This window comes from Anopheles funestus, chromosome 3RL (assembly GCF_943734845.2).
Source record: "Anopheles funestus chromosome 3RL, idAnoFuneDA-416_04, whole genome shotgun sequence".
Lineage (NCBI taxonomy): Eukaryota > Metazoa > Arthropoda > Insecta > Diptera > Culicidae > Anopheles > Anopheles funestus.
The window spans coordinates 69875368-69900220 of NC_064599.1; the positions used below are offsets into that span (position 1 = coordinate 69875368).

Here is a 24853-nt window from a genome sequence, read left to right on the forward strand (position 1 = left end):
CCTAAAGTTATGCAATTTGCATTACAAAACATTCCATACTTACAGCATCAATTGTACGCTCGTCACAAAACTCAGCCGCAATGTTGTGTATCACCAGGTTCTCCTCATTCACCTCCCACACGTCCGTGTGCTGATCGGCGAAGATGCGCAACAGAAACCGTCCTTCGCGATGCTGGGCCGCGTGTGGCATCACCACAAAGTCACCGGCCGGCAGCGCAAAGAACGTTGCGATCTCCCGCAGATTCGACAGTGGGGCAAAATCCAACGGCATCTGCTCACTTACGTACTGTGGCGTAACGCGCTGCATCCCGGGTGGTACCTCGTAGATGGTAAACCCAATCTCCTCATCCTCATAGTTCCGGCTACGGTAGCACTCATACTTTTGGGATACGGCCACAACGACGTGCGCTTTGGAGGGATGGCCAGGCGGTACCCGGATACGGAACTGAGGATTCGTGGCAGTCGTCTCGATGAACTTGTGCGGGCCGCCAGCATTAAATCCGGCACGCCATTGCCGTACGGCAAGGGCTGCCCTCCACGGGGCACGTGTATGCAACCCCGGCTCGAGTGCCCAATCGTCCGGTCCGATGTGTGCCAACCAGATCACGACGAAACGCGTTAGAAATTCGTTCACGGACATCCAGAACTCACAGTCATTGGAGGAGCGTGATGAGAGCAGTTCCCGATCGCGTTCGTTCAGTGCGTTCCATTCCCAGCTTCGTTCCGACCATGCTCCACACCAGACACCACCCCATTCGCCACCGATCCAGGGACTGCGCAGGCGAATCAAGCTAGTGTCACCACCTGACGAGCCACTGCCGTGTGTGACGGAATCGTTCGAGTTGGCTCTCACTCGCGCAAGTCCGGTCACACAGTACGGGTGTTCAGTGAGCAGGCCTGATCGACGCCTTTTGGTCTCTTTCTCCTTTAGACGAAGAATAAGACAGAAAGCAATTAGAGTGGAAAGATATTTAATTTAAGTCACTCTAAATCTACTTACCAGTCCACTAATGGCGATCAGGAGTGTTGATCTCGGCACTGCACCACCTAATAATGGGCCACTGGGAGGTACACTCTGTACGACTGCTCCTGTAAGATCTTGTAAGGCTCGTCCTACTGTACCGTACTTCAAGAAGGTATATCCTCCATACAATCTAGAAAAAACAATGAAGAGAAATGCTGTAGTAAACCACTAAAGTGCTCAAGACGGCTGCTAGCTTTACTTGGCGTAGGCTTTCTCCAACAATGCCGCCCAGAAGATGTCTGGCTGAGCGCAATGCATGTGTGCTGGGCGGTCTCCCCGGGTTGGTAGCCGATCGTCAACTCGCACCTCAATCCATTTTCCCCACTGCCAGAAGCGAAATCTGTCAAAAATAACACAACCAAAATGCGTTAGATCTGTTGATGTCTACAGTATACAATTTATTTATATTATTATTTAATATTTTAATATAACAACTGAACCAATTTTTTTGATCAACCCAATATTGACTGTACACAAACAACACACCAGCTTTACAGTGAATAAATATTGAACCAAAGAGGGGAAAAAGTACTACAGCATATCGTGTCTTGTACTTTTTCCTCCCCATTCGAAAAGGGCGCTACAATCAAATGTAATCAAACGGTTTTTAATGATTTCCTCGTTTAATTATGTTTCGTGTGCCTTTCCTTACGCCAAGGTAGCGATTTACCTTTTTCCTACCGAACGAACGACGAATGTCGGAGGTGACAAATTGCAAATGCGGTAAACGGCTACACGACCAATCGCGATCCCCACGGTACGCTACCTGCCTTAGTTGGATGTCGATTACTTAATCTCCAATTGTGAGATATTTGTCTGTTTGGACACTGTTTGTGTACACGGCAAACATAAACCCATCTTCACTAATTCCCAGTGACATTGAAGCTCACCATCGGTACGCGTATGTTGCACCAAAATCGAACCCGGACCGGTATACAGGTTTGTTGGCCTAATGACCTGACGTGTGCGGTATCTCGAATGCAATAAAAAAGCAATATAGATGGGTTCACATTTTACACCACAATGCGTACGTTCGTGTTGAACTCATCAAAGACAATTAAACTTCTATCAAACGCGGATCTAGCGGTAGAGCGCGCTAACTTGACGAGATTGTAAAATATTCCAAGGTTAACCAGTATTTCCATAGTATGATCCTCCCGTCGAGAATTCACCGTGCATTCGGTGACATCTTCGTGGCTACACCAGGGGGGGGAAGAAGAGTTTGCTGATTCAAGTGCAAAACCTACCCTAGATGGACGTATCACAAACGATAACGTTGCACCACTCCACCGACTTCTAGGCGACTCCTATACCACCTGCTAATCGTGCTCACGGAAACACCATCTATCGCTGGATGTAAACCTACGGTTGACTTGTGTGTGACCTCTTCACTTTCGCTGCAACTCGCGGATACGACGGTACGCTTGTTTGAGCAGTGTGGAAGCGTTCGTGACTTGTCGCCGGATGAATCCGCCGTTCGGTTTCGGAGGATCAACACTCATCAGCTTATATCATTCGCGTACGGTACCGTGTGTCGTGCAGTTCGTCCCGCACTGTGGTCGTACGACAGAATTAATTAATCAAATACGGCAACGAATCAACGGCTCGAGTGAAGGAAGATGTTTCCTACCGTCGCAGTACGCTCTATCGGTCAAGGAGTCAATCGTCATTAAATAGGCAATCGACTTTTGTTCATCTCTTTGTTTGAGACACGATCGTGAGGAATGGTGATTGATTTGTGAAGAAATAGTGTTGTTCGGAATCAAGTTTTTGATAATGATGCTTAAAATTATGATTAAAAGTAAGTTTAGTGGTTATCTTTACAAAGTGTTGAAACTATAGAAATATCCTTTACAGAACTCTTGTTTTTAAGTCCCCGATACTCTCACTTCCTGTTTGGAATTTTCTGTGGATGGATACTTTCAAGAGTGTTGTACTTTTGGTCAACCACCGGGACCACATATCTGGAAACTTCCGGCTGGATTACAAGCCGAAATCGGTTAGGAACCCAGTTTCACTCTCCTGTTATCAATATCACCGAATCTGTACGTGTACTTTGCTGGGTAATGACCACACCTGCCAACCATAAGGAAAAAGTCGTCCACATTCAAGCTACCTGGGGTGCACGCTGCAATAAACTGCTGATCATGAGTTCCGTAGCAGACCCCACCATCGGTAGCATTGCGTTGCCGGTTGAGGAAGGTCGGGAGAACCTTTGGAACAAGACCCGGGAAGCGTTCCGATACATCTACGAACATCATCTGGAGGAGTACGATTGGTTCTTCAAGGCGGATGACGACACGTACGTTGTGGTGGAGAACCTGCGCTACTTTCTGTATCCCTATTCACCGCAGCTTCCGATCTATTTTGGAAGCAAATTTCGCTATCCGGAGTATGTGAAGCAAGGTTATTTTTCTGGTGGTGCTGGATATGTACTTAGCAGGGAAGCGGTTAGACGCTTTTACGAACAGGCACTACGGGATGAGGAACACTGCTCTGCTGTTTTGGAGGTCGAAGATCTTGAAATGGGTAAATATTGGCTGTATATTACCATCTCCTTATACCTTACATCACATCCTTTCACTGCGCGTATTCTCAGGCAAATGTATGGAGAGCGTGAATGTTACGGCAGGTGATTCGCGCGATGATTTCGGCAGAAAGCGATTCCTACCCATGGAGCCGTCCTTCCATCTGACTGGTTCCATTACAGAAAATCCTAGCTTTTGGTATAACGCATACTCCTACTACGAACCCATCTATGGGAAAAATTGTTGCTCAGATTTAGCCATCAGCTTTCACTACATACCGGGCAATAATATGCGCATGTTGGACTATCTGATCTACGAGCTACATGTGTGGGGTTTACATTATCAGTATCCACCACTGTCGACCGTGAAATCGCCCGAAGAAGCAATGGCCGTTGCTGGACCGTATCCCTTAAGTACTTCACATCCCGACATAGAGTCGAGCACGTTTAGCCTAACTACGGAAATGATGCAAGATGTGTCCTCCTCTATTGGGCCATTGTGAAGTATACTAGGTATATTTCCTAAACTAGTCATTTAAAGTATTTTTCCAAACATCCCGAAAATTATTCCGAATTCCGAATCACGAATTGATAAATAAATGATAATAAAATTGCTGCTTCGATACGATTAGTGTCGCTCGAGAAGCGCTTCATCTACACCGTATTGCATACCTTCAGGCGTATTCACTTGTAGCGAAGCGTTTCGATTGAAAAACACATTATTTAGTATGAAAATTTGTTAACACTAGCGTTTAGAGTTGTGATGACAATTCGTGGCATAAATTTAACACCTACTTGAACATTCCACAGTATCCGTTGGCGGTATCGAAAGTTTGTTCCGGTGGGACGACACGCTCCAGAAGTCTTGGCAGCTGCGATAAACATCCAAGCGCTGCCAGTAAGCTGGGATCACCGGGACCCACGGGTTCGGGAAGCTCCCTGGCGGTGAGTGGCGTTCCCGGTGGTGCAATGCGAAACTGTGGTCTTGCACACATATCCTGAGGGAGCGAAGGTACAAACAAACCATTCGTTTGTAAGAAACGCGAAAAATTGCGAATTTTCTTCTGCAAAGCTTACGTGAGGTCGCATCCAGACGATTTGTTTCTTCTTGGACAGTGTTCGGGGTGTTGGAGGGAACTCTAGATCCTCGTGCAATCCCCCGGGGCCACGGGTAAGCACACCGTTCATGTGACGTCCGTTCGGTAGTGTGCCATTACCGTTCGCCGTGATGACTTCGGCCGATCGGGGTCGGGACAGTGTTGACTGATGATCCTGCATACCTCCATTTGTCCAGCCCCGTAGTTTCGGTCCACCGTCTAACAGGAAAGAACATTAAGCGACAGATAAACAGTGTCAATTAATCCATTTCACGTACAATGATGACTTCCGTTCGATTCAACAAAAAAAAAAACGTCGCTGAGTGAGAGTGTAACGCTTTGTGCCAAAAAATGTTGGCCAGTACCGTGCAAGTGCCCGGTAATAAAGAAAAGTGATGAATTGAAGGAAAGTTATTTGAACAGCCATAGACGGTGCTCACGATGGCACGACCAGTCAATCAATCACTCGTACAGCGCGGGCAGGGCTTACGGTCCGACGAGTGGTGCTACTTACTTGTGTAATACTTATCCGTGGCAGTGAACTCACCTGTGAACGAAAGGAGACAAGAAGGAGAACACATGAGCATGGCGAGATTTTGCGTTTATGAGATCGTTTACGATCGGAGAAAAGTCAATTGAGGCTAGTGAGATGTTGTTGGTGTTTGGTCTAAAATTATCGCTTTCCCCGCGCATTGGGGGAAAAAGGGGTTGCGGAAGGCAAGCAGGAAGCAGGAAACAGGAAACGAAAAGCGTAGTCACAAGCATACATTCTTTTGACATTGGCCAAACACTTGCTCTCAATACCGCGTTTCGTGTAGTGCTACCGATTTTACCGTGCAGCGGATCATTAAACACACCTTAGGACGATGTCGGCACTTGCTTTTGGCCTAGAAAAAGGGTACATTACTTTCTCCGGTAAAGATTCAGTTTCGGGCGGAAAATTAACTGCCACTGGAAGCATCGTTTTTGGGTCAGTGTCACCGCATTTACTTGCCAAAGTGTCCGAAAATTGGGACGAAACAATTTTGCGAATGGAAAAATGAGGACAATTGTTTGTAAAATTTGAAATTTTTTTTATGAGGTAAGTAAAGATTGAGAACATAAAAGTAGTGCCTTAGAATGTTTAAAAACTCAAATTTTACTCTCATTGCATACATTTAGGCGTCCATGATAAGAATATCAGCATTATATATTTTGTTTTTATTCTTCCAATTTATTGATTGACTTATCAAGCTTGAAATACTGCCTTCAAAAACATTAAAAATCCTTACTGAAGAGAAAGAAAACAATTTGATAGATGCTGTGACCGATTCGGTAAAGATATAATGTCCACAAATAACAAGACGTCGTGGGTGACGGCCCAGTAAACTAATGTCACAACTGTGATTTGACATGAATTATGCAGCAAAATTAGTCACACGATAAGCGTATGCACTAGCAGCATATGTCCGTGGCTGTGTCTTTCTTATATGCATGGGGTCGCTCCGTTAGAGTAAAGTTAGGTTAGGTACGAAACAACGCACCCCCAAAAGGCAACGGGAGACGGCAACTGGTAAGACAGTGGTTGTCTGCTCTTGTCTGCTTCGTACTTTTTAGGTAGCGTTAGCCTCCAAAACAAGCGCATGACTAACGCTCGGCATGGGAAAATGTCAATTCCCGGTCGCCACCGAACCTCGAACCGGCGGAAAGCCACTCCAGACCGTGGTTGGGAGAGCCATAAAGCGGGCATGAATCATCATGGGTTCATGGGGTGGCGTTGTAGCAGAGGGATAAGTAGCAAAACTGCACATAACCACTTCACCTTCACCAAGGCCCAAAGTTGAAGCTTTTCCAAAACAGCTGCAACGCTGTGCGGTTTGCAGCGTGTTGCTCTCTTCCGTCCGATCGCAGCAAAAGGCCCCGTGGTCAGGAGCGTTTATATGGCTCGTTTAGCAAAGACCGCAGCGGTGTAATGGTTCCGATGCTAACCGCTCGTGAGCAATAAAACTGTATCAATTTCTGCTCATTAGCCCTGCGGGACAACACCAAAGACCGAAGATGATCCGTCCATTTGGCACAGTGCGCACCGGACCGGCGGGGGGAGGGGGAACGGAGACGCTCGTTCGGTTTCCACTCCGGCAAAAGATGTAGGACAAGCTGTTACGGCTGCGATTTACTTGACCAATCGGGATCGGGTCGATCGGGCCCACCGCACAGTTGGAACTTTTGCTTGTGTCGCAAACGATGGATGGAAAGCTGGCCACCATCCAACGGGGGAAACAAATTGCCGATGTTTATCGAATCCCCGTGCGGACGTGGACGGGTCTTCTTCGTCTTGCCGGGTTTGTCCGCCGTCATTGCAACAAGACTGAAGCGATTTGCAAATTAAATCAAAGCGAAGAAAGCTGAGCGTGACAGGAAGCGTGATCATGCGGCGAACTTAGTTAGGTTGAATTTATAGTAGCAGAAATCATAAAAGCGTTTCATAAAGAAATTATTTTCCGAGGTTAAATGAAGACATAAGTTAGTATGTTGAGAAATTAGAAATTCTGCTCGAAATGAATAACATCCAAAATTGGAAAATTATTTATAAAGAACAAAGCTTAAACTGGAGGAACTCAATATTCTTTACTCATTTACATAGGATCTCCTCAATGTTTTAAATTATTATTTAATTGTTTTAAAAATATTATCTAGTCTAACATTAAGTAACCTTCTTACAATAACATTAAGCGATTTCTGGATTATTCTAATCGATTTACTAAATCTCAAGGGTGAGATCCACGATAAGATCTAGAACTCCTCTCAAAGCGCAGAACGAATGCCTTCAAGTACGCGCTAGAATTCCAAGTTGAAGAACGCTCAAGATCACCCATTCAATATGAAAGTAGAGAAAGAAACTAATGTTCTCATCAAGATAACATGAGTTCCAACTATGACGACAGAAAATAAAGTCCTCATTTTAAGAAATTACAGGTATTTATTGGATAACGACGGGGCTCGACCGTGAGCGGTTTGATGAATTCTTGTTGCTGGTCAAGACCACAAAGCGGTTGTGGCGATTGTTTTTCTCAATTTTTGAACTTTATTTTAAATTTCACATGTTTCTAAAAGGTATTAGAAATAGAAAAAAATTATGGACCAAATTTAAAAACTGCAACAAAACATAATTGAGTATAAAGGAAGTAGGCGAACTGTTCATTTCTCCATAAAAGTCCAAGACAAAATCTGGTAAAAAATTAATCTTTGTCATTATACTTGTAAAATCTTTCTCTAATCGCCACAATTTTAGCCGGCAGCTAAAGCTCTATGACATCCGGCTTCACCGTCTCGCACCATTTTGTGGAACACCATTCACCAAGGTTGAAGGTAAACTGTACACCAGCCGAAATGTCTTCCGAAAAACCCATGTGACGACACTCGACCGCAACGGATGGGATTACAAAATGTCAGCGAGTAATTGATTTACGGTAAGGCTTACACCCTGAAAGAAGGAAAACTGTGGCCGAGATCAAACCCGAGCAAGTGTACATTCTTGCCGTTGTTTCATCGTCAACTGCCACCGATTCTAATCGATCCATACCTCCGTAAAATCGTAAGCCCTCACCGTCACGCCCAATGTACCCGGGGTGAAGGTTTTAAAAATGGGTGGAAATTAGCATCGGACCACGGAACGGAACAATGGCGGATCAATGGCTGAAAGATTCGACGCTTGGGAACGCGCGAGTTTGTCATCGGTGGCGGAGGTTTTTTTTGGGCATTTGGTTGATGAACTAATAAAAACAAACGACTTAAACGATGGCTAATTAAATGTCCCCACAGTCCCAAAGCCGCTGCCGGTGTCTGTCTGTTGGTGAAAATTTTAAGAAGGAAGTACCGATTACATTTGTTTTCCTCTCACACGGATAATTATAATGCCAAAACATTTTAAGCGTTTTTTTCTCTTTCTTTTACTAATAACTCCTCCGTTACAGATCGATGGAAGCGAATGTATTTGCTTCATGTAAAATTATTATAATAAAATTGATTCGATAAAGAAAAACACACTACTACTCCACACCCAACTCTAGTTTGTAATGCCTGTCCGAGGTCATTAAACGAACTCCAGCCCGGGAACGGGATCGGGTTAGGGCCGTTCGACGTAACCGATTACGCTGATTGATGAATGAGAGAAAAATTCCTTTCAGCACCACTTCCTGAAGCCCTGCTAAATCAGTGGGTTTTGCATTATTTATGCACCGGGCCCACTAAAGAAAATGGACACCGTTTGGACCTCCCAGTGGGCAACAATGTAACAAACACAGTGTATGAGTGCACCGCGAGTGATCGATGGACGGAAGCCGTATCGGTTGCATCGGGCTCGGTGCTTCCGAGGTGCTGCTGGGTGAGTCAGCTCATATGCTGTGTTTCGTAACCGAGGTGTCCGAAAGGTAACGTACGGCAAGGATATTGAATATGGGTGTGTTCTTACTATTAGATCATGTCATGTTCATGGGTTTTGGAACGCGCTCTCCGTGACGTGTTTCGACCAAAGTCAAACCAACGTCCTCACGGTGTGGTTCTTCTCCTGAAGGTGGTAGAAATAGAGTACAAATCTTCCAATAAAACTCATACTCATATTACCATACACTCATATCTCATTTTTCCCTTACCGTAGTGAAGAAAAAAAACAGGGGAAAAAACAAAGCAAATACACCCATTCCCGGTTGCAGTGCAAACAGGTTTCAGACGTTTGCGTTACATTGCTGTGCGGCCCAACCCCGAAAGCAAGGCAGTGCCACACCGTTAGCCACCAGTAATCGAATTGATTTCAATTCCAGCAACAACAAAAAAAACCCGCCACAAACCCTTATAACCCTTTTACCACCAGGCAGCACGTGGAAGAATCCGGCTTCAATTCCGTTTACCCATGTTTTAGCGCCATTTGTTCGCGATGATTCTCATCCCCCCCCCCGCGGATGGGGGTGGTAGTGGTGATGGAACGCAAAGTTTGACCTCTGCGAGCAAGGTTCGTTGCTTTGCTGACGGGGTTCTACCGGTGGTTCGCTTTTTTTTGCGCTGTTCGCCCGCGTAGCAGTCACCCGGGTGAAGGCGGCTCACAAGGAGAAGTTATGTAACCGTCAGCTCGTTATCTAGCCAAAGGTATCGACAAGCGCGGATAGCTGCCCGCTGCCCGTTGTACGATGCTGTGCCGGCCCTGCATACGAGCGACTTCCTAAGTTTTACGGTGCTTTACGAGCTTATCGGGAGCTTGTTATCGGGAGCGGGCCACTTGTACAAATGACATCGACACTTCGACGTTCATTAAACGTTGCTTCCCCTAAGGGTGAGGGGGAGGTGCGGGAAGGTGGGGGTAGTGGGGGAAAAATGAAAAGAACGAAACAAAATTGAACTAGCAGATAAATCTAACAGGAGCACCAAATCGGATGAAAAGCAACACGAGGTTCGTCGCTTAACTCTGATTCAAGTTTTTCTTTCGTTTTGTTGTATTCCTTTGCACTGCACCATCGTTCCTTACGGTGTTCACTATGGGAACGTGAAGGGAGCATGAGGGATTAACGAGCCAGCAAACGAACGAGTTCTGAATGAAAATTCTACACCCAGTCCGGTTCGACATTGTGGCAGAGACAGAGCGAGAGAGAGAAAGAAAAGGGAAAACTCAACGCAAGTCACTGGTGGTTCGAGCTTTAATCATTACCGTTTCCCCTTTCTGGAGCACTGAATGCCACGACACGATGACGCTCGGGTTAATATATATCTTCTTAACCGCTTCTTTACCCCATACCGCATGCCGGGGGTTGCCTTATTCGGCCACCAGTTTCTTCAGGTTTCGGAGCGGGTGGTTTTGGGTTCGGTCGCAGTTGCTAACAATTTTGCAACACACACACACAAGACGGGGGGAAATGGGAGGAACCAGGTGAAACCAGGTGCCACGGTGCGTGCTGGGATGCATAAATGTTCCACGCTGCTGCTTCGTCTTCCATAATTGGGATGTTTCTTTGTTCTCGCTCTGAACACTGAACGTGCAGAATTCTACTTACTCCCGTTGTGTCAATCCCGGTTTGTGAGATGTTTTTTTTTAAATTAAATAAATGTTTCTTTTTCTTGTTTTTCTTCGGAATGATTATTAACCGGTGAAACTTTATTGACAGTCGTTATTAATGCTGCGATTAACATAAATGATGTTGTTCAATCGCTTACCTAATGTGGAAATAACTATAAACGAATTAAACTGTTTTTCTTTTTTTTTTTGGGAGGAAAATTCAACCTGACCAGCTGTTTAACTGCACCCTGTAAGTGGCCCTAGCTTTCCCAATTCATCTGCAACAACAACAGCAAAAAATGCATCTTACCCTCTGTGTTATGCAAACATAGAAATTAATCTAACGCTAACCGACGCAACAACATCTCATCGCAAAAGGTCGTACGACTTCTCTTTTCTTTTTTTTCGTTGTTGTTGTGGCACATGGGAACGCGCCGACGTTAAGGGACGTTAAGGGGGCTGGTTTTTTTTTTGCGTGATGCAACTGCGGGAAAATAATAGCAATCAAGATCCAATTATCTGATTATCGATGACGCTACACCGGCGGCCGTAGATGGATGGAAACGATTATGTTCCTTCTCTCTCTCTCTCCCGTTTTCCTTTTATACAAAATATTCATCGTGTTAATGTTTGAAAAATTTTCCATTTCGTTTCGGTGTTTGAATGTTTTTTTTCTTTCTTCTTTTTTTTGTAGAAGGAAAATGCTCACAATCAAAGGGAGTTAAAAACAACATTTTGTTTTTTGTTTTGTCTTTCCTGTCCATTTCAACCCCCCGCCGTCGTAATGGAGCGCAAATAATTCGCAACATTTCCCACTTGTTTGTTTGCTGATATGCAGGTTGGAACTGTTGTAGCTTTCTTTTATTGCAGGAAGCAAACGAATCACTACTGCTCTCCGGTTCCGATAATCAAAAAGTGAAAAAAGGAGAATCTCGTGAAAATGGGAGGTGGGGGGGTGAGATCGAACAAAAAACGGAAGCACGAATACCGGCCGGATCACTTTCCACTGGACGTTTCTGCGCTGTGTGTGAACTATTGAACTCGAAAGTGGATGGCGGCGGTTGAAATTGGTGTTGAATGGAAACCCCCGAAAAACCGTGCCGTTTAGGAATTGGGGTTTATTGTGCATGCTTAACCAGATTGGGTGCGTTTGTTTTGCCCAAGCCGTGTTATTGTTTTGTTCAAGCGTCCGGAAAGGCTACAAAGTTCGGTTCGGTTGAATTAACCTCGATTGGCTCTAGCTTCTTTTCTTCTTTTTTTTCGCCAGCCTCCGTGTGGCTGAGTAACAGTGCTTGGTTTGTAATTATGCTGGTACAGGGAGCATTGGTTTTACGATTTTTAAGTCTAGATCTCCACCCCAACCCACCTTCCAAAAAACCATCTGCTACCATCTGGCCAAAGGAAGAAGAATTATTTTGATACTAGGAATTCCATCGGAAATAGAAAAAAGGGTTTGAAAGCGATGAAAAATGATGAAAACTACATTTTCACTACATTTTCCCACACACCCTTTTTTCCCTCCCTCACCACCGCATTAGACTAGTGACGAGGTTTTGCTTTCGTGCGCAGACCCATCAGAACGGCACAGAAGGGAGGGTTTTGTTTCTTAATTAAAAAAAAAGTCTTGGAAAAAATAATCAGCAACTAAAGCGTCGGTTTTGTTCTTCCTTAATTACTCCGGTGGCATATGAAAACCGCTTGCTTCCCGGTCCATTAAAATGCTTTCCTTGTACAGTTAACACAAGGTGAACATTAAGCGTGCTGTAGATTGCATTTTAATTATTTAGTTTTGTAGCAAACTCCACCTCTTTTGTGCAATAAACAGTAAACGCTCATCGCTAAGCGTTAGTGATCGCATCAATGATAATTTACATTTAAATTCAATTCAATTATGTTCAATAGAACCATCGTTTACCTTACGAAGCTGATATGTTGAAACGGTTTTCCATTAAATCATTACGCGCAGAAATTCGGACCGATTGAGATCGAAATAAAAACATAAGTTGTGCACCGGACAATAAAAATTCCATTTCAATCTTCTTTTTTTGGTTTGTTTGTTTGTTGCCGCAACACGCAACTCACTCAAGCGGTTAAATAACTGCTGATAAGCGGCCAAGAAAAGAAGAATGTGTGTGTGTAGAACGGAGGGGGAAGGTGATGGGAGATTGGGAGGGGAGAAAGGGGAGGGTTTTTTCTGCTCTCTTTCTCACCCACATCACACCACGAAGGTCAATCGGCAGCAGCAAAAAAGGATCCCCCAATTCCCGTTCTACACATCTTTCTTTTTCTGCGTTCCTTTCTTATGGTATCGTTGAAATTTTTCTCGCTAAATTTGTTCCATTTAGCTTCCGGAGCTGGTTAAACAAATGCCACACGCAATCTGTTGCGTGTACGATCGGAAAGTGCGGTGTACGGCTTATAAGCCCTCTAGAAAGCTTATTAGGCGTACGAAGGCGGGCGGTAAAATGTTACTAGAGAAGTCGCTTAAGACAGGTATCATCCCACAGGAATCGAAAATGGAGCCTCCCCCCCCACCCCTTTTTGAAATTCCATTTCCATTTCTGGCAAATCAGGGTGCGGCGAATACGCAGAGAGAATGATTGCGTGCCACACGTGCGTATTTGTGTGCATTTCATTCTTTTTTTTTTGCTCTTGTTGATTGCGCTCCCGCTTCCGGATTACGGTGTGGTGCAATTGCAAAACCTTGCCAACTGCAAGCAAAACAAAAAACACCCACCAAAGACCGCCGGTTAATTTGGCTAAAACGTTTAAATGCGACCGCAACCGGGCCGCAAATGGTAAACAATGCAGCCCGGGACAACTTGTCAAGCTGCAAATGTCATTATTGACGGGATGGCTATGTAGCTACGGCGGCCAAACAGGGCGGCCACCTGAAACGGAGTTTGGGAGTCAGCTTTCAAAACAAAAGTCTATATATCGGATTGTTTAGACAGAGGAGGGATTGTGACAGGTCCGGTGTAACGGTTGTGTTCGTAATTAGATAGCAATAGGATCTGCCATGCGCTCGGCGAAGCGGAACCCGTCAGACACACGCGTGCACACACACGCGAGAAGAGTACTGGTGTCAGATTCTGCCCTCCCCAAAACAAACATAACGCAAGTGTATGAGGAAGGCAAAGCAGCCGAACCTTTTTGCGCTTCGAGCTCGAGTTGGTTCGAGGATGTCGTTACAGCTGGAGGAGATTGTTGCGAAATGTGCAGTTTTGCGAAATAACACTCCCTTTCGACTGAGGGACTGAACAGGGACACGTTATGCTGTACGCTACCCTTGTCTGTTGGGGAGACATATTTAGGAGGTTTTATAAATAATTTATAACTATTTCTAGATTTAACTCTTTTGAGTTTGAACTTTTACCCATTTCTAGAATCTTTTCGAGATGAAGTTTAATAATTTACAGTTCATAACATAAATATACGGTCACTATCGTTTTCAGAGGATATAAAAGAATGCCAAAGGAATTGAAAAATCCTGGTAAATTATGTCATGAGTTTAGACATAAAATTACAAAATTTTACTAAACATAAATTTGCCTATTTGTGTGTTTTAATAGATGCAGACATTATGCAGAATTGATGTATTGCAGTATTTATAACATAAAAAAATGTTTTTTTTAATCGATTTACTCAACCTTTTAGCTGAAACTTTGACAATTTTGTTATAGAAATCACTTAATTAAATTCTTAACCGAAATATTTAATTTTTGGGTCTTTATTTTCGGGTATTATTTGCAACATTGTTTTAAAGGGTAAAATGTGTTCATATTATCTTTATAATTTATACAGAAAGAAAAGTTTAATTGAAAAGGCAACATTAATTGATGCAAAAAAACCGACCTGATCTAATGAGGGAAAAAGCTTCAAACCTCCCTAATGTTCTGCGTAATGATGATCAGCAGCAACAAATAGAGAAAAAAACTCGTTTTTCCCCACAACTCCACTGTCTCCTTTCCCTTCCTTCCTTACCTACCACCTCTCCCCCTTACACACATACGATACATTCTTGGCTCTCGTGCTTGAATTTCCTTTCACTTTTCCACCCGTTTTTTGCCGCTACAAACCCCCAAAAAGGGGCGTGCGCATCGAATCATAGAATATGATGTCGAATAGAATAGAAGCGTTTGAAAGGGTGGTGGAGAATCGAGTCGGTAATAGAAAAAAGAAACATTCCACCCAACTACGAAACCAAAGTCATTGATCAAACCCGGGAATCGGGATCTTGTTCAGCAAGGCACGAAAGGTCGTATTTTAAATAGCAAAACGATGTGTGAAAAGAGGCTGCGGCTGCGTACAACAAAATGCCCTTGCCGTGTGGTGTGGCGTTTGAAATGGCGAAGGGTCAGGTGCAAAAAAAACAAAAAAAAAACAAACGCAAAATAGCATACATTCGTTCGTAGTATTTATGATCGGAGGTGTACCCGGGCAAATACGAAAACACAAAACCCGTATACGCTATAGCAAACGAAATGGATCTTAACCATGCGATAAGTGCAGCGTTTTCTGGCGAGGAAGCAATGATTGAGTTGTGAATCGCATTGCTCGTGGGGATCATTAATATTGTACACCTTGCCGGTCGTAATTGGAGCTGTGTGAGTGTGGTGAACGCGTACACACCATTTCCCACGCTGCTTCCTTTCGCGTTGATGAGCTTGTGTTAATTTTGTTGCATTTTTAAACGAATAAAATACAAAAGACTTCAACGGTCGTCAACAAGCGACGAACCTTTCGGGCATGAATGATTTGGTTGGTAATGTTATTAAATGTAACACAGTTGGCAATGGAAATTATGTTAACTGTCAATGTCAAAATAGAAGAAAGAAAATAAAACATGTGCTTCCGTGTCACGCGTAGTCACGTGCAAGCAACCATCAATCAAAAGCGTAACGCTGCTGCACTGCTTATCGTCGGATAAATCTCGCAAAACACACTCCAAAATCCGAGCAACGAACACACACAGGAAGGAAGTTATCATTCCGCACAATAAAATGGCGAGAACAACGACATAAAAGTAAGGCTCTAGAGAGAAAAAAAAGCTCATGTGCAAAGGTACACAAGCGCTTGCACTCGTTGCACATCCAATGGCATTGTTTAACATCATTTGCTGCGTGCTGATATGCTGATAAGTGAGTGCAGCTGCAACTGCTTTTTGTCGCTCCAGAACCATTAGTGCAGTGTGTGTGTGTATGTCGAGGGGTTTGAATCAAAATAAACAATCGCTAATGACAGTGACACTGGCACGAACGATCGTACTGAATGCAGCTGCACACTTCGAAGAGGCACAACCATTGTCAAGGGGCACCATGCTACGGTTGGGGTTGCGTTTCATTAGCACTTGACCCAGTTGAAGGCTGCTGTTGGCCATCGTTACCATGTCTACGACGACCCTACGACCCCCTTTTGCCGAAGCTCCGAAGCCTCGTCGTACCGATGTTTGTTTCGTTCGTGGTAAAGCAGGAAACGCCTCCGCCCGATAACGAATGGCGTGTGAAAAAACGTTTGCTGGCATTGTGTTTTTTTTTGGGAGGTAGGATTTTGTATCCGGATCGGTGTCTTTTCCTGAACTAGCATCAAAACGAGGGTGGAAAAATAGGAACAGAAAAGAAACACTCCAAAAGTACGCGCGTGCCACCGTAAATGAGCTTTACCGGAGATGGCCCAATTCTGTCAAGTTTCGGTCAAGTAGTTACCGAGTCTGGTCTCCAAAATTGTTGAGTAGGTCAAACAATTTTTAAAACCCGGATTAATAACCCCGATGGTTGTTGTGCTACGAGCTAAAAGGGAGGCGATTATATAAGTGAGCTTTTTTTTTTGTTTCTAACCATTTCTGAAAAAGGGGGATGATTTACGGTGTGACCTCCCTAGCCCGAAAATTATTATGATTTCATTCTTACCTCTGTTGAGAGCGACCCGGCGCAAGGCGATCAGCCTCATTTGTTAATTCTATTCAAATTGTTTTTTGGAGCTTTTTTTTGTGTGTGGGAGATTACGTTGCTCTTGTTTTGAAAGATTGTTTTCCTGATTATTGTTTTATCGCAGAAAACACCACGAAGAAAAACAGAAATATGAACCAAAACGAAACGAGACCTATCGTAGCCATTTTTTCATCTGATTGTAAGATGACACCATGGAAAGCATTCCGTTTGACAAGAATGATAAATTATGGAGTCCCCTTGAAAAGTAGGGCCTCACCACCCTATCTGAAATTGGTGGAAAGAGTTTTGTTTTATCTTCCTCTTCATTTTTATTTTTCCTTTGCGTAATAATTAGGTTAAGCGACAGGGGATTACTTTATCTTACAAAAGAAGACATCGATATCGCTGGATGAGCCCCTGAGATGGGTGAGCAGATAATGATGGTTTTATTAGGCGAAAGGTAGTTAAAAGTCAACTAATTTATAGCAGGGAAGAACTCGGTGGGTTTGATTTATTTTATTTTATTTTTTTTAACAAATATTAAAACTCATTACCGTGCTTAAACGCGTTCGCACCTTGACCCTTTCAGAGGGTTTTATTTTTTTTTGTTTAATTGCAACGCATAAACCGTCCCTCACAAATACTCACTCATCACTAGATTGAGACGCCCACCAGCAAAACAAACCTAATGAGCCTTCCGCACACCAGGGCGGAATCGATCGCAAATGACACAATAAGCGACCGGCGGTACGTTCCATCTTGCCGCACATTATAAACTGCTGCACTTTATGCAGGTAATTGCACTCGCAAAATGCACTGTCCTCCCACCGTGGCAGATGCAGCTGCCACGATGGTGGGTTTTGGTTGTGCAACTTTTTTTATGCGTTTCCATCCACTAGCTAGCAGGCTTCACAGTTCGACCCACGGAAGAACGCGTGTGTTGCAATGGTACCAGAAATTGTACCACCCAAAACGGGGGTGGGTGGCGGGTGACGACACAAATTGGTCTTGGCAATGTGGCAGGATGCAAACGGGAACAGCCGCCGTTCGGATGGGCCATGAAAAATCGACACTAATTGTGCGAGCGCACACTTTTGTCATACAATTATGAGATGTTTTTTTTCTCTACCCTATCTTTTGGGGCATAAAGTTTAGATCGCAATTTTGCCTTTCATCTTCCATTTTTTCTGTTCTCTCCCCATTCCTTTCCTTCACTCGGATGGGTTGAACACAGCTTTGCTTTTATCTGTACGACTCCGGAAGGTGTGAAATGTGTACGTTTTTGCAACTTTACAGCAAACAAAGTGTTAAATTGTACGCTCATTTTGTGACCTGAACCGTACCGGCACTAAGGGAAGTGGTCATTTGTCACCATAAAGTTAAAAGCCCAAGGGGTCCGATGGGGTGGAAATTAAGGAATGTTATTAGTGGCTTTTTGTAGGGTTCGTGTTTTTTTTTAGTGTCGGTTTTCGTGACAAAATGTCACTTCGGTCACAGTCGCTGATGAGCTGTAATGATTTGCTAATAAATTGATATTTTATTTTATACGCAATGGAACCGAACGATCACCGAAAATGGTTGCGAATGGTGCACACGAATGGTCGGAAATGGAAAAATTGGTTTTTAACTGGTTGTTTCACACGTTTTGTTTATTGCTTTTTGATGACGTTTTTTTTATGAAAAAAGTATCTCCTTTCCTTTTTTCTTATCTTTCTATCTTGTTTTAAATGTGTTTTGTTTATTTTCTATTTAACGATTTTTTTATTTTGCATTAAAGTTTTACAGTGTGCAAAATAGTTATATGTCTATTTGGTTTTGAGAATAAAAAGCAATAGTTAAGAAATAGTTTGAAAGGATAGAACTTGCTATTACAAAACATATAAAAAAGGGAAATTTTCGTAAACATTTTCCATACTTTTTTTCTCTCTTTTCCTAAATATTTTCTTTTTTTACGTAACATTACGCTTATGTGAATAAAAATCAGTAACATATACATAGCTGTTTTTTTTTCCTTCCTAAACCAAATCGCTTGATGTGCCGCCACCAACTATTACTCGTGTGTGATGTCGCCCTTCCTCGAATGACTATCTTTCCACCCCCCGTGTCCACCCCAAAACAGGTGAGACCAAATTACATACAAATAAATAACCGTTGTGTGTAGTACGTCTCGGAAAGGAAACAACCACCGATAAGAGTCAGCACAACTAGATGAGGTGTAGACAAGAGGGAATAAGTTGTGGAGAGAAAAGAAAAAAAAACAAACATCGACCAGCCACAGGTCGAGTAATCTGTCGAGTGCATAAATCAGTGATGGAGCTGTGGAATCGTTTCGGGGGTTTGAGGCGGGATATATCTAACCATCCCGGTACTTCCACTAGCCACGAAACGGTGGCGATCCGTCTCCGACACTGAAGTGTGCTGGGGGGTTTTCTTAAGCAGTTTGGTGAGTCTAGAAATTCGCGAATGTATCATTTACACCTACTCGCTCGTACCATGATCGAGCGACGATCACCTTTCCCTTCCATATGCGATGAAGAGGGGATGAAGATGCGGAGGAGGTTTACGCTGGTATTGTGGACAAGTGGAGACCGATGTGGGTGAGCGATCGCTGTTGACAATGTGTGGTGTTGTTCTGGTACCCGTCGCCGACACTGCCCCAAACACGAGCTCATCATCAAGATCCCGAACACGAGGTTGAGAAGGGATGTGGATGTGTTCCCATCTAATTCCACCGCTCGCTGTAGCCATCCACATATAGACCGCCAACTGGCTGTGTAGGCCGTGACGAGTGACAGACGGACTTCTGGAGCCACTCGAAACAAAACCTAAGCGTTCGAGAGAGAGAGCGAAGGAAGACTTGTTGGAGAGGCTGAAGACGATCTTCATGCAGCTACCAGCCCAGCGGTGTCCCAAAAATGGACAGGATAGAAGCGACGCCGTTACCGGGGACACCGTACTTGGACAACGTTTGATTATTTATCTGGCCGTACCGAAGTCAACGTACGATAATATCGCTGATTCGAGCGCTTTATGTAGCGTTGTTTTCAATTTCGTTTTTGGTTAGAGAAAGACATTAAAGTTTCCACACTACCGATCACCATGCCATCAGGACAACTTCACTGACCATTATCGTTTTGCAGCATTTGGACGGTAAAAAGTAATAACGACCAAATTTTTACAAAAAAAAGAAAGAAGAGAAAACAGCAAACAAACCGTTCTCTAACGTACAAAGCTTCTTTGCCGGGAGGAACGGAAAGATGGAAAGTGATCCTTATGAAAAAGGCTTTTCACCAAATTTGGAAGGACAAGGTTAGATGTTTTGGTAAAAACGCATCAGCTTTTGTCTATTTAATAGTAAATTAAATTTGCAATTTATTATCACATCTGTGGTAAAGCTTTCGGTGTGCCTTTGCTATATTAGAATATACATTTTGATAGGCTCGTTTCGATGACATTTAGCTTTTGGTGGTATAGAATATCAACAGAAGCAGTGTAAGGTCCGTTTAATGTCCGGAACACTTTGTCGGTCGAGAAGAAAATCATTTCGTTTTTTTTTTTATTTCGAGTAAAGTGATCATAAATTTGGCTTATTTTGTTTGTTTAGTCTGGGCAGCAAATGCGTACGAAAATAAAGGATTTGTTTTGAGTTTAAGGGGGACTTCAAGGTGGATTCCTCAAAGGGAATTTATTTTTAAATTTTGAGAGCTCTTTGTTTTTTTTATTGCAGAAAAAGATTTTAAAATTAGTTTCAACTAAAAAATAGTTAAATGACTGTATTTATATCTTTATTAAATTGATTCCGAAAATGATTCCGAAAAGAACTCCTTTTCGTAGAATTTCCAAACAGTTTGAAATATTTCTATTAATATTAAGAAAGCTTCATATTAATTTTATCCTTTCCTCACATGCTCCAAAGCTTTTTAATTAAAGATCGTGGATTATTTTGCTGAAACACAAAGCAGACAGATTCTTTTCATTAATTACCGAGTATCATCAGGTTGAAAAATTATTCCATTCTTTTCGTACGGTAGAAATATTTCACTTCTTGAATTTTATTCATGAATTATTTAAATACTCCCATCATGATCATCATTCAAGATGGGTAGAAAACGAAATGATTTATTGCTCATGACATGCAGCTACAACTTCAATAAAGTTTAAAGTACACTCAAAACAAATCGTGCTCACAACCATTCCCAGCAACACCTCCAAACCGAGCACAATGCAAACGAAAGAACGTTCATGTTTAATGTGCTTTGCTGCACATTCAATCACCACACTCGCACATAATTGTTGCATTGCGATGAAAAGGTGGGCCCCGGTGAGATACGAGATATCGCACCGATGATAAGCGGGAACGGGAAAATATAAGACCACGCCGGGTGATGAGTGTTCGCAAAGAAAGGAAAATTAAATATCTTCTCTTTCCTCGCGCCACCTTCATCTTCGTATCGCAACTCCGGAAGAGGAAAAGCTTGCTAGCCGGTATCGCCTTATCGTGCCTGGTGATGGCCCTGATTGTGGTATGAATATTCAGCGGGCGATAAATAACCGTTGTTCTTGTGTAGCAAAAAAAAACCCCCGCGGGGAAGCTAAACCGTGCTACTAATATGGCATAATTTTGCTGCCCTTTTCTCTGGGCGCCCTTGTATATAAGGGCTTAGAAATTGTGCACAAACTGTGCGCTGGGGAAGTCGTACCTCGCCCGAGAAGGAAAACGTTTGCAAAGCTCGTTTCAAGGGATATGGCTTTGCGCAAAAATCAAAATGAAATGGCGAGAAAACCCTAACAGGGAGCCAGAAATAAAACCAAGCAAATTAGTGGTGTATCGTGGCGGGTGGCAAACGAACACCGAGGGACCTTCCGGGTGGAGGGAAAACAACAACGAAAGAGTGCGCACATCAGAGAAAAGGGGCACACCGAAAGAGGTAAGAAAATGGGCCAACAACCCGATGCGCATCCCGTCGTCTTCGGTTTTTTTTCCTCTTCTTCCACTTCTTCCTCTTCTTGCTGCCCAGATGCAACGGACCCATTGTACGGACGGTATGTGTGCATTGCACTTGCACTACATACCGACGAGAAGAAAAGAGTGTAAACCCCGCGCACCGAGAGAGTGGAATCGAGCACAAAAGCGCATCTAGCAGCAGTGTTCGGTTCCACCACCTTGTGTCTATCTTCACCGGGCACCGGAGAGACACCGTGTGCCATTTTCACTCTTCATTGAGTTTCCCGGCCGCGATACAGCGCTGTCCACACGTGCTCCTCTTGCTCTTCCCCCGGGAAGATCATCATCCAGTTGGTCCGATAGAAGAAGAAAGCTGACCTCCTATCAGCAGCACTTTACCGCACTGTTTACACGTTCCGCCACTACAGCCAGAGAAGCGAAACAGCCGCTTTACTTTGCTTTTGATTGACAAACACGTCAACCATACCATGAAGGGCTGCAAAAAACAACGAAGATCGACTGCATTTACTTGATCGTTTGTGTGAAGTGAAAATCGCTGTAAATAATACCCGGGTTCGTCACTTTTGGTGGCGTTGATGTCTTTTGTTTGTTTGGGGAGTTTTTTTCGCTTTTGCTAATTTGCTAATCTTTCCAATCGCGTTTTTTGTTTTCGCTATAAGTAGGAAGCGCAAAAGGAAGAGCTTAAAACGATCTCGTTATGGTTTTTGAACGTTTTCTAACCACACGCAGCTCTAAATTAACCCTCGCGCAGTTTGTCTCAACGGAACCAAATCACGATCGAAACGGAAATGGTGCAAATAGGCGATTCGCATCGTTTGCGCGTGACAAATTTTTGTGCCAGCGGAATGTTTCGTTCGATTCGTTTTGCTCGTCGCACGCATGCACGCATTCCTTCCCGGGTGGATGCTACAAATTGGCATCCAATGGTGAGGCCCAGTCAGGCTGGGTGATTATTATTTATCAATTAGCGTTCAAGGTGCGCGGTTCCTTTCCACGGTGACCTGACCTAGAGCCGGGCGCAAAAAAACAAGGCTTAAATGAGCCGTTCAAGGTAAAGGTGTTCGGCTTCATTTCATGCCACCGATATCCGCCCCACCGTATGAACAACCGCTTGCATGGAGAAAGGAATTAGGCGACATAGAGGATGCAGTACGTAAATCTATTAATTATCGGATTTTCCCTCCACTAGGCGTAGTTCGGGAAGCTGAAAAAGATCCATTCATTCCGTCAGGGAGTCTGGGGTGTTAATCTTTGTGCGTTGCCATATGAAAGAAACAAAAAAAAAGGGACAGAATCCGTTTGTGTATGTCGTATAGTATAAATTTCTTTCCTTTTTTACCTTCCCTACGGCTCAATCTTCAGAACCCAAAACCGGGAAAGGGGTGAGATCTTTTTCATTATACTCCCATGCTTATATACTTCTTCCATGGGCCAAGATTCATCCGGGTGCCCTTTTACGAAATGAATTTTCTCCCAATTTAGTAGCATCTAACCGCTTGCGTTGGGGATTTAAGGTGAAGGGAATTATTTATGAGTTACACAACGCACCCCAAGTGGGCCAAATGAGGCGCAACACTAAAGTGGAGAATGCTTTAGTCTCCACCGGTAGAGCTTAAGCTTCCAGCAGATGCAAACCCGGGGCGGCTCATCGTCTTGTGAACGGAAAATTGGCCTCGAAAGTATGACCCACTTTGTTTGCACGGCGCGTTCAGCCGATCTTTGTGTGACAGTTCCCGTGTTGGGAGGGAGGGTGAACTGTAGTTTAGAATCATTAGCCAGAATAATCTGTTGTAAAACGGGGTTGGATGGTGGAAAAAGGTATCGAGAGAGGTAAGGAGAAGGCAACCTGTCGCACGGGACGTTTCATATATTTCGTCAGCGGTGGAACAAAATTATCTCTAAAACCGATTGGCCATTTCGAAAGCTCGTTCAAATAAGTTAAGCATTATTATTCCAAACCGTCTGGCTCGTTATCTGGCAAACGTTTCATATTGTTATGTGTAGTGCGTTAGGTAATGGATTTTAATTTTTCTGCTTTAGGTGGCGCAAACTGTCGTCGATGGTTGTGGCTTTTTTGGGAGGTTTTTTTTTGTTTTTGGAAAGGACAGTGAAAGGAATGCTTAAGAAGATTTGAAAGCTTTTTTTCTTTGTGAATAAATTAACAAAAAGGTTGATAAAACTGTAAGTGAATGCAGCGAATATAGAAATGAAAATGGCAATAGAAGCTTTTCCATGAAATTTCAAAGAATTTTAAACATGAATGTTAATAAAAATATATTTAAAGTTTTTAATCATAGTTTTATTTTTTTTTTATTATAAATAATATGATATTTTAACTATAATTTATTACCTATTGCACACCATTTCCAGTTTATCAACTAAATCCATTACTAAATCTAAACCCATTCAAGTTCGTTTTAACATAGTTTCACAAAATTTCGTTAAATTCTTGGTACCTATTTGCAATACTGTGCCTTTGGAAAAAAATCTTTGAATATAGAGCATTTAATTCATTAACGGATATTAGCTAAATAGTATATTAATCTCCGTTGGTGCACTATTCGTTATTTGTCGGTATATTATTGTTAAATGTTATATTTTTTTAAAACTTATTTTCAACCCTTTTGTCCACCAGACAAATGAGCGATTTTCCTGAAAGAAAGGAACAAAAACGTTCTCAATCTTCATATCATATTTTATTATTTTACTATTATACGTTATTAATATTATTTAATTTTAATTTAATTTAATTATTATTTTAAAAAAATATTTTTATTATAAAAAAATATGGTATACAAATTGATAAAAAATATACGACAAGTGATTTTTATTTCATATTTGTTTGTAGATTTTCTTACCAAATATTCCACTATGTACATACATTGACTCAAGTATGCGGTTACTTAAAAACTGGTTCATCTCCATTATACGTTTAGTATTTTGAAACAAAAAGCAGCTATAATTGGAAATCCAATGATCTTAATTTATTATTACCTAATGTTAATTATTAACATTTAAAAAAATTCTATTTCATGTCCTGCAATTATCAATGTCCACACATTTTAGCATGAAAGCATTTTATTTTTCGTACGTTACACAACTCACGTTTTGGTGCCAAATTTTGATGGTAGAATGCTCTTGTATTCGAAATATATAAAATAAATTTGTTATATAATCCCGGCAAATTGTGTAGGAATGTAATAAACGAAGAGCAAAACAGGTCTCTATCCACAATATAAAACGCATTAAATCCGTAATGAAGTTATAACAATAGATAAAAATGTAAC

General features: G+C 42.7%; 2 protein-coding genes across 5 annotated transcripts in view; one reads left to right on the top strand and one right to left on the bottom strand.

Annotated features, from left to right (window-relative positions):
* Positions 1–24853, bottom strand: part of LOC125771622 (calpain-11-like) — a 40762-nt gene that overhangs the window by 1141 nt on the left and 14768 nt on the right. For all 4 annotated transcript variants that reach the window (XM_049442418.1, XM_049442417.1, XM_049442416.1 and 1 more), the window contains exons 3-8: positions 5163–5195; positions 4629–4867; positions 4347–4549; positions 1224–1364; positions 1001–1154; positions 44–925 (exon numbers count right to left, since the gene is read on the bottom strand). In XM_049442418.1, coding sequence (XP_049298375.1) covers positions 44–925; positions 1001–1154; positions 1224–1364; positions 4347–4549; positions 4629–4867; positions 5163–5195 — 1652 coding nt within the window. The remainder of the gene's footprint in view (positions 1–43; positions 926–1000; positions 1155–1223; positions 1365–4346; positions 4550–4628; positions 4868–5162; positions 5196–24853) is intronic.
* Positions 2428–4078, top strand: LOC125771625 (glycoprotein-N-acetylgalactosamine 3-beta-galactosyltransferase 1-like). Its single transcript, XM_049442422.1, has 3 exons — positions 2428–2825; positions 2882–3553; positions 3624–4078. The coding sequence occupies exons 1-3, from the start codon at positions 2801–2803 to the stop codon at positions 4052–4054; spliced, it is 1128 nt and encodes a 375-aa protein (XP_049298379.1). The 5' UTR covers positions 2428–2800; the 3' UTR covers positions 4055–4078.